At 36.8% G+C, this 15,712-nt stretch overlaps 6 protein-coding genes and 3 pseudogenes across 9 annotated transcripts, besides 1 other annotated feature; 6 read left to right on the plus strand and 3 right to left on the minus strand.

The window, feature by feature from the left end:
• Positions 1-15,712: part of a mobile genetic element that runs on past both edges of the window.
• TVAGG3_0831780 lies at positions 557-1,351 on the plus strand (annotated as a pseudogene). Its single transcript has one exon. A coding segment is annotated over exon 1 (795 nt).
• Positions 8,609-8,808, plus strand: TVAGG3_0831790 (annotated as a pseudogene). Its single transcript has one exon. A coding segment is annotated over exon 1 (200 nt).
• TVAGG3_0831800 lies at positions 8,837-9,405 on the minus strand (annotated as a pseudogene). The gene has a single exon. A coding segment is annotated over exon 1 (569 nt).
• TVAGG3_0831810 (uncharacterized protein) lies at positions 9,674-10,063 on the plus strand (the record flags this gene model as incomplete). Its single annotated transcript, XM_051248512.1, has 1 exon — positions 9,674-10,063. One exon carries the CDS (start codon positions 9,674-9,676, stop codon positions 10,061-10,063), a length of 390 nt encoding a protein of 129 aa, XP_051083987.1.
• TVAGG3_0831820 (uncharacterized protein) lies at positions 10,091-10,675 on the plus strand (the record flags this gene model as incomplete). Its single annotated transcript, XM_051248513.1, has 1 exon — positions 10,091-10,675. One exon carries the CDS (start codon positions 10,091-10,093, stop codon positions 10,673-10,675), a length of 585 nt encoding a protein of 194 aa, XP_051083988.1.
• Positions 10,708-11,409, plus strand: TVAGG3_0831830 (HNH endonuclease family; the record flags this gene model as incomplete). The annotated part of the gene is made up of 1 exon (XM_051248514.1): positions 10,708-11,409. One exon carries the CDS (start codon positions 10,708-10,710, stop codon positions 11,407-11,409), a length of 702 nt encoding a protein of 233 aa, XP_051083989.1.
• Positions 11,459-11,722, minus strand: TVAGG3_0831840 (uncharacterized protein; the record flags this gene model as incomplete). The annotated part of the gene is made up of 1 exon (XM_051248515.1): positions 11,459-11,722. The coding sequence occupies one exon, from the start codon at positions 11,720-11,722 to the stop codon at positions 11,459-11,461; it is 264 nt and encodes an 87-aa protein (XP_051083990.1).
• TVAGG3_0831850 (uncharacterized protein) lies at positions 11,753-11,998 on the plus strand (the record flags this gene model as incomplete). The annotated part of the gene is made up of 1 exon (XM_051248516.1): positions 11,753-11,998. The coding sequence occupies one exon, from the start codon at positions 11,753-11,755 to the stop codon at positions 11,996-11,998; it is 246 nt and encodes an 81-aa protein (XP_051083991.1).
• On the minus strand, positions 14,798-14,950 carry TVAGG3_0831860 (uncharacterized protein; the record flags this gene model as incomplete). Its single annotated transcript, XM_001323611.1, has 1 exon — positions 14,798-14,950. The coding sequence occupies one exon, from the start codon at positions 14,948-14,950 to the stop codon at positions 14,798-14,800; it is 153 nt and encodes a 50-aa protein (XP_001323646.1).

Raw genomic sequence — 15,712 nt, forward strand, 5'->3', positions numbered from 1 at the left:
ATAAAACCAACTACAGAAATAAATGACGCAAGACTGAAAACATTGGGTAAAAGCTTTCCCATTCACAAAAGATATTATTGGTAACATGGAAAGAAAACCAGAATGGCTACAAAACATATATTTGGAAACGAGCTTATTCCATATGGACAAGCTCTGTTTGAAGAGCTTGAACCGGAAACTCAGGAAAGAGTCATGCAAACAATACGCGAAGACTCAAATACAAACTATGACAAATCTTTCTAGGATATAGGTTACCTGAGTTGGGCGACCAGAGCCCAAAGGCAAAAAGGACATGGGAAATTTACAACATACTAGGTGAACATTGAGGCAAAGATGCAACAACTTGAAGCAGAGGGCAAGTTACCAAAAGCGACACAAAGAAGAAGAGTAGAACAAAAGTGAAAGTAGTGAAGAAGTAACTTCATCTAGTGAAAAGTAGTGGCAATGAAGGAAAAAGAAGAGTTAAAAAACTCAGTCAGGAAGAAAGTAAAGCTTGGTCCGAGTGGGTTCTATTATGATATATAAATCCAACTATTCATATTTTTACCCATATGAAATGTACGCCGCTCAGAATATAACGCCAAACAGTTTTGGATGCCATGAACGGAAATGTTTCCGAATGGTATAACGAATGCGACAATGCCATTAGAAGGTCAGAAATAGTTCCTGGAACTTACGAATATACAACTGCTGTTTCTTATGGAAACGTAGGTGAGTTTGGAGAAGGTTCTTCAACAACAGTAGATATTGCTTGCGACAGGTTTCATATTATTTCTATTGACAACTCATTCTTATACGTGGAACAAGACATTGAAATAAAACCTTCTGCCAAGTTGTCTGACAAGAAAGGTTGCAATGGAATTTTCTATGTCGGATACCAATATGCTCCAGAAGTTTTCATGGGATATAAGATATATTCTAACTCTGACTTAGTTCAAACAGTAACATGGGCAAACTATGAATGGTTCGCTTTGAGAAACTCAGTACAACCACAAGCTAGAGAACAAACAGACCAGTATGCAAATATTGAGAAAATAAGAAGACTTGACCCTAACGTTCCAGGAGTTTATGTTAACCTTTCTGGTTCAGATGGAACTGCTGCCACTAAAGTAAAACTGAAACTTAGAGTTCCTTTGTCATCTTTCCTCATCTTCAGGTTTTTAAGATACTTGCCAAACTGGGCAGGAAAAATTTCTATCGAACTTACTCAAGCAAAAATAACTTAGTCATTGCACCAACACAAGACCCATTCACTCTTACAGACGTAATGGGAACAAATAAAACATCATTCGCCGACTTTTGCAAAGACAAAGTTGACTTAGACTTTGGTTTCTCAAACTTCAACAATGAAGTAAACTATTATTTCAATGCTGCTGGAACTGCTTGGGACCCAGTTAAGTTCACATGCGAAAATTTGAATGCAAGAGAATAGAAAGCAGACTTGCAGTCTATATGTTGGACCCAGATATTTCAAATGCTTTAGCTGCCAAATATATTGCAGTTCCACTTATGTTCCCTATACACCAAATATCTGTCAAAGACTTTGCAGTGAAGTTTGGAAACCAAAGTGCTGACCCAGGGCAAGCAAAAACAGATATTGCTTTAACAACTGCAATGAAACATGCAGATACTATGTTTGTTACTGTTCAGACGAACTATAAATGACTATTCTTGTTTCTACAACCCGGTATTAAATATCATATAAACATAGATGGCAAATATTACCCAAGAGAAGAATATTCTACAGTTGAGGATATGAGGTCATACAACTTGACATTAGATGCTATGAACTTTAACAACAACTTCACAACAACCATTAACCCTGAAATGCAAAGTTCTATTATGCCATATGTGAAAGTATGGACTCATACAGGAGGTCAAAAAACTCAATTATACAAATGGAGACCGTTCAAACTTTTGGCTTGGCATTCCATTTGCTGACTCAGAAGACTTTATGGGTGGTATTTCAACTGTTGGTACTGTACAAATACAATATACTGGTGACAGAGACGGTCCAGATGAACTGAGCAGCAAAGAAGTTTACAAAACCAATAGCACTTTTCACGGAAGATGCTCTTTTGAAGATTCGTTCGATGAAACCTGCTGGGCTCCTCAGATTGGCATAACGACAGCTTCCATCGAGCAGATTTTGGCAGCAGGTCAGTAAGTTGTTCTTGAACTGACATTCTCTCGTCAAATATTGACAGTACGCCAGTTTTTGACATAATATTGTATTATAAAACTTTCCTTAGTAATATCGGTCAGTTTTGAAGTTATATTTTTGTCTGCTTCAAGAACTTTCACCATTTCAGTTATACCAATTTCTTTGCTTTATGAAAATATTTTGGTTCAGCAAATATTGCTATTCTATAACATTTTCCATTGTTTGTGTAAAGAACTATTCTGTCAATGTATTTGTATTGTTTGTGAGTATAAACTTTGTTCTGCTTCAATTCAATAAGATATCCGAATACGTCCATCTTTTTATTCTAAGTAAAATGTCATTTCCGAAAATAGAAGCGTAAGTGTTTCAAAAGGTTTAATGGCGGTGGCAGATGTGAAGTTAAATTCACCAACTCAAACAAACAGTCAAAGTGTTGTTGTCAATGTCAAAGACAGAGATGTTGAAGTGGGGAAACCATACGAAGACGAGATGGTATAACAATTGTTCCTGTAAAAGAACAACAACATATCCTGAAGTTAGCAGAGACTTAAGTTCTGTTGCAGATATTCGAAACGACTACCAACAACTGAAAGACAAACTTCAAACACAGGAGAAGATTTGTCAAGCTTTAGGTATAATGTTAAACTTGGGTCGAAACACAACCCTGTAAAAGTGAACTCATATGTCATTGCACCTCATGAAGTTTTGAAAGAACTATTGAAACTTTTGACAGAGGCAGACGATATAAACATCAAAGAAATAGAACCCGACATTAGTTGCTGTGGTGGTTTCATATAATGTCATTGACAAGATATACGTTATGAAAGGAGGTGAAACGTTGAACTTAAAGTATAGTTTCCCAGACGTCATAAAAATATTTGACGACCACAACATTTCATTAAAATTTATTTGCTAAGTAAAAATGTCAAAACTTCTTGAAAGATGTTTGAAGAAAAATAATATAGACTTTATTTCATGTAAAGGACTTTACACACTTTTGAACGATATGAAAGACCCTGTTTGTTTGTTTCGTGTAGACAAAGGAAAGTTCTATGTCTTTACAAAATATTTTGAACTTCTTAGACAGAGAACTTCAAGAGAAACCATGTGAAAGTTTAGATGAAGTTCTTCTCCACTTTCAGAAAAACTTTTAAATATATATATAAATGGCAGAAGATATAATGTTATACTATTACGACTAAAAACCCTGAGTCATATAATTCTATAACAACAAACTTACAAAGTCCTCAAGGACGGTATTGTAAACTAACTTTAAACACAATGACGACTAAAGCCTGTTTTGCTCTTTTGACACCAGAAGACTTTTATTGTTGTGAATGGTAAAAAATACTCCTTTGAAGATACTTACTCAGATATACACCAACAGGTTTTGTTGACTTATTTAATACTTTAAGTACGGGTGTAACATGTGCTGCAACTAGAGCAGGTTTCATTATGTTTGGATGTCCGACTGAGTTTACTATAAACGATATGAGCTATAATACAAAACTTATTTCTGGTTTTTACTACCAACAGTTTCCTATAACAGGAAAAGGTGTCATACAAGGAATGTCTATCCATTGACATTAAGCACACCAATCTTATATATTGTTTCAAACTTAGGTTCAAAGTGTTATTCGAATGTCGACAGAAACTATTATGCCAAAAGATACTTATGCGTATAACAATACTTTCTCTGCTGGTTGCCCTATTGTTCATTCGAATGGAGAATTTTCAACCTTAGTTGAACTCAAACACTTTGGCAAGTATAACGTTGACATTAGTTGACGCAAACTTTGTTCCTGTAAAACTTTTATGTCCTATGTATTTGTCAATGACGGCAGAAAGTTTCGAATTGGAAGATGCAACTGGTGAAAGTATTGTATTACAAGAACAACCTTCAAACAACAAATAGCTCAAGAACAACAAATGCCAACAAATGCAACAACAAAGTCAAGAATAAAAAAAATATTTTTTTTATTTTTATAAAAATGTACAGAATAGATGTTTTCAGATTTTTATGACTTCCAAGCATTCAGAAATATGTGTCCATTTAGAGGACTATAACAAAGCAGTCGAGAATTTGAAACGTTTAGTCATTTTATGTCGACTCTGCCCCAGAATGTTATGTCATTGAAAGAATGGGATGTAGTCTTTAACAAACAAGAGCAACAATAGTTTCAGAACAAGAATAGACAGAAACTTAAGAAAATAAAAGTTGTACAAGTTGCATGAAGATGTTAGATGCTTTGGGATATCTTATTTGTCAAGTTAGAAGATTTTTCAGTTCGAGGTATAAAGTTCATATACACCTTCTCCAAAACTTCTATTCTATCTTCACTGGATATAAATATGAAAAGTAGAATGGAAAGAAAATATTATAGAAGCTTGGTTAGACCATGTCAAAGAAATTATATGCAAATGGAAACGAAAGAGTCTATGAGTATATCTTATGTTGGTTTGCAAATATCTTACAACATCAAGGCTAAAAATGAAACTGCTCTCATTATTAAATTGGAAACAAGGAACAGGTAAAGAAACACATTTCTTTACAGATATCTTATGCAAACTATTAGAGGCTATTCAACCCGAATATGACAAACATAGAAAACATCTGTGGCAAGTTTAACTCCTCAATAGAGAATATGAAACTTATAGTTTGCAATGAACTTCAAATTATTAGATACAACAAAGTTTTGAACTCAGATGCTTTGAAGAGTCTTATAACAGACAAAGTTTGGAGTTGTTGAAAGAAAATATAAAGACCAAAGAGTTTGTGAAAATGTTTGCAAACTTCATTATGGTTTTCAAACATGCTGTTCCGATGAAGTTAGAAAGTTCTGACAGAAGATATGTAGTTGTCAGAACATCAGATTCTCATATGCAAGATACAGAATATTTGACGACTTAGCAGAAACTTTTGACATCTGACTTTTACAACCACTTTGTTCTCATATTTTTATGAACATTAGATTATTTCTAAGTTTCAATCCAAGACAAATTCCACATACCGGAAGAGAGACAAACATTTGTTAGAAGCAAACAAGAGTGTATATGAACTGTTCATAGAAGAAAGACTTTGAGTGTTTAGATGAAAAGTCTTTATATGATGAATTATAACAATATTGTCAAGAATATGGTTATATGACAGCGTCTAAACACGAACATTCTTGGCAAATGTCAAAAGTCTTTTAGATGTTCAGAATGGTGTATATACAAAGAAAATTTTTTATGAGTAAATTTTAAAAAAATATTTTTTTTATCCGATAGAAAAAGATGACGAAATTCATCTCAGTAAATAAGTACATGTCAGGACTTAAAGAAAGAACTAGACCCATTTCACATAATTTGAAATGTTTACTTCTACCATTTGAAAGTCTTCATTCAGCAAAGTTTGGAACATCGAACCAGTTAAGTTTGCTATTGTGACTAAAAATGGTGCGAAATTTGGAAGATCTAGACATAGAAAGGTTTGTTTAGCAGTCAACAGAAAGTTTTGACAGAAGGTTCTCAAACCTTAAAGAAGGCAAAGCATACAAACTGTTATACTTAGGAACCAAAAGAAGACAACGACTTATGAATATTATGAGTCTAGATAGTGAAGTTCAAGGTTTAAATTGGGGTAAAAAGATTTTAGAGGCTAAAGCCAGTGTTTGCTCCTAAAGAGGAAGAGAACATTGGACATTGACCCAGGAAATGTTCTAAAAATAAAATTTTATTATTTACATTTGTTCATAATTTTCCTTTTTCTTCTGGACTGGTTCAGGTTCTTTCTTCTTCTTTTCTACTTTCTTTTCTTTCTTTTCTTTCTTTCTCTCTTCTTCATTCTCTGGTGGACTTATGTCAAATTTTCTCCGAACCATATTTCTGTAAAAGTTCTTTGTCCTTTAATAGCTCTTCTATTCTGTTTTCTAATTCATCTTCAGAACAGCGCATGTGTCTTCTTTGCATTCTAAGAAATTGTTGGACTTCATCTTTCCAAGAGGCGTCATCTCTGTCAACAAGTCTGTCATGACAAATTTTAAGACTTCTTCTGCTTAATGTTTTTATGGTTCTTGTCTCATATTCCCAGAAACAGAACTTTAGAACAAATTCACCTTTCTTGTTTACACTATGTAAGATTTTATGGTCGACGGATGTTTTGCTGTCGAAAAGCTTGTCTCGAATATAGATAGCGAAATCGCTAGACATTTTCTAAAAGATAAAAATTTTTAATTTTTCTAAAAAATAGTTAGAAAAAAAGTTTGCTGACATTGACAAGAAATTTTGAGAATGTTTTAAACAAGAACAAGAGGAAGTTAGAAAATGCTCAGATTAAAAACCCATACATGACAAGTTCTTATTTGCTCAGAATGTATAACAGGTCTTAATTGGCGCCACCTGGGTCGGGTAAGACTTTCTTATTCTTAAAATGGCTGCACAACAACAAGAACTAGATGAGAAGAACCCATTCTATGAGTTAGTTGTTATTTGTAGTACTTCTTGTCAATTTGACCAAACCGTCAATTCGTTCAAAGATATTATAAAGAAGTCTAATTAGTATGTATAAAGGATACTGAGTTGTTAGTTTGATTGGAAATAAGAAGTACAAAGAAAAGAGTTTTGAAGTACAATGCTATAAATGAGTATATAAATTTCTAAGTTTAAAGACCCCAAATGAAGGAATGCAGAGAAAATTAGAGAAGAAACACTCAGAACAAAACAGAAAAGAGATAGAATACATTTCGAAGAAATTGCAAATCTTACGATTGGAGACTTACCCTCATAGGTGTCTTCTTATCTTAGATGATTTCGCCTCTCATCCTTTGTTAAGAACGAGAGAACAAAGACATGTGTCGAATTCTTAAGAAACTTAGGCACTTTAAACATTTCAGTCGTAATATGTAACAGGCAGCAAAGAGTTTAAGTAAGGATGTTAAAAGAATACTTACTGACATTGTACTTTTCCCCGGATGTCCGAAGACGATTCATGGAACTTATGAAAGAGTCCATGCAGGTAAGTTTGACAGACATGAACTATGGGGAGAAGTACCAAAAGTCATACAAGAACCTCATACTTCTTCAGAATTCATATCTACGCAAACAAAGTTTCAAAATTGTAAAAAGTACAAGCTTGAAAAATAAATGTTCATTCTACTCTACTTTGTTTGAAGTTGTCAAAATACTCTGTTATTTTTCCTTAACAATGGCAAATCTTTCTTTGAATGTAAAGTATTTGTACAACCTTTCATATCATAGTGTGTTTGAGGTAATCGTATCTTGAACTATTTGTCACATCTTCATTGGGGTCATTTGAAATCGGTAAGTTTTTCGCGATAGAACCAATTTCTGTTCAGATTTGTAAATCTTACAGGTCGTTAAAAAGCATTTTGTTGTTTTTTCTGACTAAATGCAACATAAACCATACTTTATCTTCTTCATTTTCCATCTCTTCCAGTATAAAATCATTTACTTTATTAGTTCTTTTCTTTCCTTTTGGTACCGAACGTGGTATTCTTTTCTGAATGCTTTTTGTCTTTTGCTTCAAGCTTGTTCTCTAGCTCTTCAGCGTTCTTGTCTATGAATTTCGTCAAAGAAGTTCTGTAAACATGCCATGCATAACGAGGCGTAAGCCCACATTGCAACAGCATTACAAGAAGTTCTATGTTACATTAATATCCTCTCAAACCATTTTGGCAATTTTTCACGAATTTTCATAGAGTTTTGGCGACTGGGGTTTTTACCTTACTCGCTGTTCTTCACTGTTTTCATAGAGTTTGGCGACTGGGGTTTTTACCTACTCGCTGTTTCTTCACTGTTTTCAGAAAAAAGATATGTCTCGCTGTGCTTCGCTTAAGAGTTCAATGGTGCTTTGGTTTCCTAAACCAGTCTTTAGGAAGCTTAGTATCTGGTGCAAAAACATGCTGTCAAGAATTACTTTGCATTTGGACATATCGTTTTGACCGTGAGACGGAGTTGTTTGTTAAACTGTATGTACTCATATTCTTCATTTATAGCTTCATGGACTATAACTGTTGTTGTGTTCTCGGTTGTTGACATATCTGTCTTTACATACAAAATAAAAAAAATAAATAAAATAAACTAACTTTATTTTTTTTTCGGGAAAATTCAATGACAAATTCAAGAGGTGAGAAAAGAGGTGAAAAAAACAGGTGAGATCTCACCACTTCACCTAAACATTATTTTTGCTGAAAAAGTGTCATTTTTTCATGTCCGAAGACTCGAAGGTGCAACACTTCCAAAATACCGACGAACTCAGAAGAGCAGCATGGCAGTATCTTCTTGACAACTTTTTTGAGTTCTCCAGGTACACCTTGGAAAATGCTGAAGAACTCCGACACAGAGAATTTGGAGAAATTGCACTCCAATACTACCTTGACAAACAAAGGGTAAACAAAGGGTAAAATAAGACTAAAAACTTAACGTTTAAAAAGTGACATTTTTATGAGCTCCGAGTCACCGAGAAAACTTGGTCAGATGTTAGCAGCTTACTTCCCTGAGGAGGATGGAAGCGTTACATACGTAGGTTCAAAAACAACGAACCTGGAATTGCGTACAAAATTCGCAATTACATGACCATGGAAGAGTACGAAAGGTTCCTACAAGAGAAACCAGCTCTAAACAACTCAGAAAAGAAAGAATAAAAAGTTTAACTCGTAATTGTTTATTTTTTTACTTGTATGGGCAAGCTGCAAGAATGAAGTCGACTATCTCAGTCTTTGTTTTGACGAGCTGGACGGCTCTTGCGAGTACGTCTGTTTTGCGGTCTCCAGCTGGTGTCTGACCTTCGTAATTGCGCATGTTCTTGAGAGCTCCAACTGTAAATGGTTGTAGGATGAAGAGTCTCTCAGACTGCTTGAGGTAGTCTTCACGGTCACGAACCGAATCTGTGGTACGAGTCGAATCGGTCGATTTGAGGGAAGAGACTGAAAGCCTGTCGTCTTCCATAGGGGCTGTGGCATAATCTTTGCGTAAGCGGTTCAGACCTTCTTCGAACTCTTGGTCTCTCTTCGATTGAGATTGGAATTGGAATTGTGGGGTGGAGCTTGCTGGAACATCCAAGGGTTGGGGAAGTAAGGCATAGGCTGAGGAGGGTAGTTCGGGAAGCCTTGTGGTGGGTAGTAACCTTGAGGTGGAAATTGGTAGTAAATCGGAGGTACTTGCTGGAACTGAGGTGCAGGGGCTGGTGCTTTAGGTTCCTCTGGTTTGGGAATGGACTCGGTTGGTGGGACGTCGGACATTCGTTTGTGTCCTGTGGGATGGAAAATATTTTTCTGTCGGAAGAAAAAACTTTTTCTGTCGGAAGAAAAAACTTTTTCTGTCGGAAGAAAAACTTTTTCTGTCGGAAGGAAAAACTTTTTCTGAAGTTCGACCAAAAAGTTCTCAATTTTCGAAAATTTGAATGGTTTACGGACGGACAACTGGAAGAGTTCTTCCTGTCGTCGGGAAAATTTTTTCCCTTTGTCCGGAAAATTTTTTCAAGTTGTCGGGAAAATATTTTCCTGTCGGATGGAAGGACTCGGAATACCAGAAGGATTTGACGAGGCAATTTACCTTATAGAGATAAATGAAGTTGTTAAGCAGTACTTGCGCAGGGTAATGAAGCCCAAGGTCAAGTTCACCGCTATTTCTGGAAGGGCTGCCTTGAATCTCGAGACTTCGACTGGAATTCCAATTCAAATACCAGAAAAAACTCCTTTCGACGACATAAAGGACGCCAAAAGAGAAACTCTTGTTAAGTTCCTAAACAAACGTCCTTGGATAAAAATACCAAACAAGGAGAACCCCCTACCCCATATGAAATTGGCAATTCAGTCTCTCCTTCACTTCTCGGGTCAGCCGTTCTACATAACCTGTGAAGGCGACATCCAACCAGTTCAGTCAACCTTAACGTTTTGAGTAAAAACATTTTTTTTCATTTTTTGAATGAAGCAAGTTAAATTCGTCCCACACCAATCTCAATGGACCGATGAAGAGTTTCAAGCCATGGTTGAAGGCGTTGAGAACGACATAGACGGCGAACTTGAAGGAGCTCAAACCACAATTGCAACCAAAATTGCAGAGGTCAAGGAACAGATAGCTCCACTTAAAGCTACCAAAGCTACTCTTGACCTCATGGATAGTTACCGTTTAGATGTCAAGAGTGGAATAAGACAATTAAAATTAAAACTTCTAAACTACGAAGCTATACTCCAAAAGTTAGCAGAAATGAGAAGACTTTACCAGAGCTACTTACATGTAAGGGACTTACCTTCAAGCAGTCCGACCAAAGATGAATTTTCTGACATTGTCCCAATTTTGTCCGAAAGTCAGCTCAGATGTTTCGAACTGCTCCCAACATATCCAGAATATGAACGTTTGCCTGAACTCTTCCGCAATCTCAAAAAACGTTTTTTGGTTCTCATGTTCCAAACTTTTATCGGAAGAGACAACAAACGTTCAGAAGAAGAACAAGATATTATTTTAAACTTGTTGTATGACATAACTGTCATAACAAGCTTTTTGAAGTAAAACCGCCATTCTCAAACCACTTCATTTTTTCGATGTCCGAACAAGCACCGAAGCCGAACACAATAGCAGATGTCCTTTCAAGGTTGCCAGACAAGCGCCCAGTTCAAATTCAAATTGCCCAATTGAAAGCTCATCTGACAAACACCATTAAGACTCTCCAAAGTAGTCTTATGACAGAGATGACCAATCTCAAAGCCGATGTCCTCATGAACCAAGCTTCCAATGAGAAATGCCTGAACGATTTCACGGAAACCTTGCGCAATTACGAGAGAGAAAACCGAGACCTTGCCAGACTCATCTACCGTTTCTTCGAAGAGATAGACGCCATCTGGAAGGTACTCGGAAAGGACAGAACATGCAACACCGTACTTCGTGAGTACCAAATTGAAGAAGGAATTGTCGAGGAAGAAGAGGAAGAAGAGGAAGAAGAGGAAGAAGAGAAACACGAAGAAGTTCCTGAAGCCGCTACATGGGCAACCCTTGTTGCCGATGACGGTTACGAAATTTCCCAACCCTACCCATACCAAATCCGCAACAAGGCGACAGGCAAGGTTCTTACCCCAGTCCTCAACAACTTGGGACACTTGAACCTTAACCTTCGGAATCGCGGTTCAATCTCCATGGGCAAGCTTGTCGCAATTCAATGGGTTCCAAATCCAGGCAAGAAGACGAAGGTCAGACACATTGACGGTGACAAGCTCAACAACCGTAAGGAGAACCTCGAGTGGTTCTAAGAGTAAAAAAATTTTATTTTAGGGGGAAACCCCAAGTAAATTTAGGTGTTTATTTGGATAAGTATGTTAAATTAAGGGTAATTTGCAAAATTAGTTCCCGACCTTTGAATTGGGCTCTTTCGTTATCCCAGTTGCGTAGGAGGTCGTCCCAGAGGAGTTGGTAGAATTGCCAATCCAAGGACGATTTGTCCTCCCAGGCATTGAGGATGTACTGCTCGTAGAGTTTCATGACCTCTGCCTTGCACCAGACACCCTCTCCCTTGGAACGTAAGGCTTCTTCGAAGTGCTCGAATGCGATTGGCTGCGTGACCATCCGAAATGACACTTTTTGTCCGTTTGGTCAATGTTCGTGTCTCGTGCCATAGTCGACGAAAATACAGACAAACAGGTTATATATGAGTTTGAGACCAAGAATGGTGTAACTCGACCTGTCCGATTCAAAGACTCCGAGGGCGACCATGAAATTAAACGGAAATTAGCTAGGAAGGAATATAAAATGGACTGGTTGCCACCACCTCCACCTCCACCACCTTTACCTGTTCCTCAAGTAAATAAGCCTTTCCCGTTCCCAAGAATTCCCACATTTTAATTCAAATTCGAATAAAAATTTTTTATTTCATGCAATGTTTTATTTCTGTGCCGTCTTCAAGTATGCCCCAGTACTTACGCTTGGAGAGGACATGAACTTCGGTGAAAATTTTTGCTTAAACCCATCTTTTCACCGACCATGCCCATTTCAATGAGTTTGTTGTACCTTCTTCGTTCGTCATGAGTGCGTCAATGTTCTCATAGTAAACCTTCACTTTGGATTTGACTTCGGAGAAGAATTTGTTGTAGTTGTCAAGGACTGCCTTTGCGAACTGAGGGTAAGACCAATGTTCGACAATAGGTTTTAATGTGGTTACTAAGCCACTTTGACCTTGAGTGAATTCGTACTTCAAAACAAAAGGAGAAAACCTTTCAACAAAGTTGTCGACCTTCTCATAATGTTTACTCTTCATCTCTTGAGGTTTCTTAATGGAATATCCCCATGTCGAATTCATAAGCAATTTGAGTGTCATTGCAAGTTTGGGGTTTGAAGCTTTCCTAATATCATACAGTTGTTGTATGACTTTTCCAACTGTATAGTTCCTTCCCGGGAACTCACCATCTTCGTTTGGAATTCCAGTCGGAATATATTGGACAAACCTCATGTATGCAGCGTTAAGGTCGACATAGTATATCTTTTCATCTGAGTCGAACTTGTCGCAACCAATTGGTCCAGTTTGTGGAAATTCAAGTGAGTCTCTTATCTTCTGAGAAACTTCTCCTGTTATCTCATAAACATCGTCGAAGCAACCTGTTTCATATAAAACCTTCTGACCTAACTCAGATGCTCTCCAATACAATTTGACGTCAATTGGATGTCTCAATGGAAGTTTGTTTATAGCATCTTGAAGTTCTTGCAACCTCATTGGAAGTTCTTCTGGTTCAGGTTGGTATCCGAACAATCCAACTCCTTTTGGAATTGTGTACTTCTTTTGTACTAGAACTTTGTCTGGAACAACTTTTGGTCTTGCTAACAGTGAAAAGTTTGTTTCGTCTTTTGGTACAAAAGTTTCTGTCAGCTTGTCATCTGGAATTGGTTCCAACAAACCTTTCTCGAAAAGAATGTTTACAGCTCTGACAATGTTGCACTTGCCTTTTCCGAACAATGGGTTTGTAAGACTTTCGTTCAACATGAAGTGGTTGTGGACAATTGCAATCTTCAACCATGGTAAATTGAACTCAACAACATAGTCGTCATGTGAAGAACCTTTAGCTGTAGGTATGTTGACTCGGATATTGACATTTGCCAACGGTGCAATTTTTGCCAATTGACCTCTGAGAATGTACCTTGTCTTCACACATGACTCAAGATACTTCATCTTCTCATCTGTAACAAGACCAGAGTTCCTGAGACATGTAAGAATGCAAGGTTCATTGACAATTGTTTCAATTGAATTGTAAATTCCATACCTTGTCAAGTCAATGTCAGACTTATTTATGAACGGGAAGTATCCAGCATGTTGTCTGACTGCTTGAGGGTTAGGTTGGTACCATTCGAACTTGACACTTGCAATTCCTTCAATTGCATTCAAAATGTCTGAGTCGGAGTCAACCATTTGTTCTCTCTTTGTAGTCTTGAAAGCGTCAAGAAGTTGCAGCTGTTGTGACATTGCCATGTGCATAGTAAATGTGACCATCCAAATCTGTTATGGTCAATCTGAGATTGTATCCTTTCTTATTTCCATCTTGAATTGCAGCAAGTACTCCCATGAAGCCTTCTTTGTTCTTTCCTTCGTCAAAGTTTACTGTAAAGGTTCGACCAGATGTAATTTGACTTCTAACTTCACGATACTTTCATATGCATATCTTGTTCTTTCCATGGGAGCATGACCATCCTCTGCACTACCTTTTTTCCTTCTCAAAGGATGCAATTGTTCGTCATGTTTCCAGTAGAATCTGGCAAAGCCGTCGTGTCCTTCAACTTGAGGTTCACTAACATCGAAAGGCATGTCCATAAGACGTTCTTCTTCTAACCTCTCTAGTCTGTTTGGATAATTTGCACGTGCTGTTTCCAAATCCATTTCGTAGCGAAGACCAGCCAGTTTGTCATAGACTTTTATGGGTCTTCCCTTCCTATATTTAAACTTCTTCGAAACTCTCCAACCATATCTTTGCAACTCTGCTTTTATTCTAGCAGATTTTCTATCCATTCTATATGGGGGCATTTTTATAAAAATAAAAAAATATTTTTTTTCTTTACTTTACATAACCGCCTGCTGCCATAAGTCTTTGACGCCAACCCATACCAGCTAATGAAGGTTGACTTGGTTTAGTTTCCAAACTAAACTTTGGTTTTGGTTTATCTTCAGTTTTTGGTTTTTCTTCTTCTATCGGTTTTTCGTCACTTTTCGGTTCCTCTGACTTTACTTCACCTGCAGGAACAGTTGTGTTGTCAACATCTTCATAAATATCATATGCCATTTGTTTTTTGTTTTCCTTTCAACTTTTTGTGTTTGTTGTAAAGTTTAGAATATTTCGACTCTAAGTCAATGAGATGTTCTATAATGAACTGTTGGTCAGTGAAGTAAACTTTTCCATCTGTTGTCTCGAAAGCTCCTTCAGACTTCAATATTTTATTTGTGAGAGTCTGTTTCTTTTTTGAGATACTAGCCGTTCCATTTCTATGAAAAGTGACTTTATAGTTAGGGTTTGTATTTCCAGACCTGGCACTTTCTATTATGAATTTTTCTCTTCATCTGTAAGTTCTTTGACAGGTTTTGACAATGGTTCTGAACTTTTTGTTTGTGGTGTCAAATCTACCGTTTCAACTTCTTCGGTCATTTCATCTCAGTAAAAAATTTTAGTTTGGTTTGTTTTCAACTGGTTGTTGTTGTTTTTTAAGTCGGTCTAAAACTTCCTGAGGTATAGGGAGGACTTGACAAACACGTTGTGTAACTGCTGGAAGTCGACAAATCCATCTTGAACCCATTTGTCTCAATGCTGTATTGTTCATTTCATCTCAGTAAAAAACTTTACATTCCCACGTTTGAGGCGGTTGAGGTTGGTTATTGTTTACCCACTGTTGTGCATGGTTATATCCTCTGTTAAAGAATCTTTCACCTTGGTCCATATAGTGTCCTGCTTGGTTATAGTAGTCATTTGCTTTGTTATAATAGTTTCCTGCTTGTCTTCCTAATTGTCCATCCATCCTTGAACTTTTCCTCTTGTTTCAGGATTTGGAATAAGATTTGTTGCATCTCGTGCTACATCCCAACCTTTCTGTACAGTTTGTATAATAGGTTGTGCTTTCTCTTTAAGTATACCTAATGTACTCAAAATCTTCCTTCCAACTCCAAATACACCTCTGGCTATTGTTCCACTGCGGGTAAAAATCTGGATGCAACTCCTGCTAATGCGCCAAATAAACCCATTTCTTATGGTTAAAAAATGACGAATCCAAACAAGGACCCCTATGTTTCTAAGGCAACAAAGAAAGCACTCATGATAAAAATCTTTAGTTCAACACCAAATGCTTGGTTTATGGATATCTTGGAAAACATTCCGAGGTATAGAGAAGATGGACCACCATACTGGCTAATATTTGTTGGTCAAAACACAAGATACTGTGAAGCCATACCATTATGGTCCAAAAATATTTTAGATGTGAAAACTGCTTTGACAATATTCGTTGACAAATACCATCCAACAAAACTGACATCTGACTGTGAAAGTTCTTTCAAATCAGATGATGTAAAAAACTATCTGCGTTCAAAAA

The sequence above is a fragment of the Trichomonas vaginalis genome, chromosome VI (genome assembly GCF_026262505.1).
Source record: "Trichomonas vaginalis G3 chromosome VI, whole genome shotgun sequence".
NCBI lineage: Eukaryota > Parabasalia > Trichomonadida > Trichomonadidae > Trichomonas > Trichomonas vaginalis.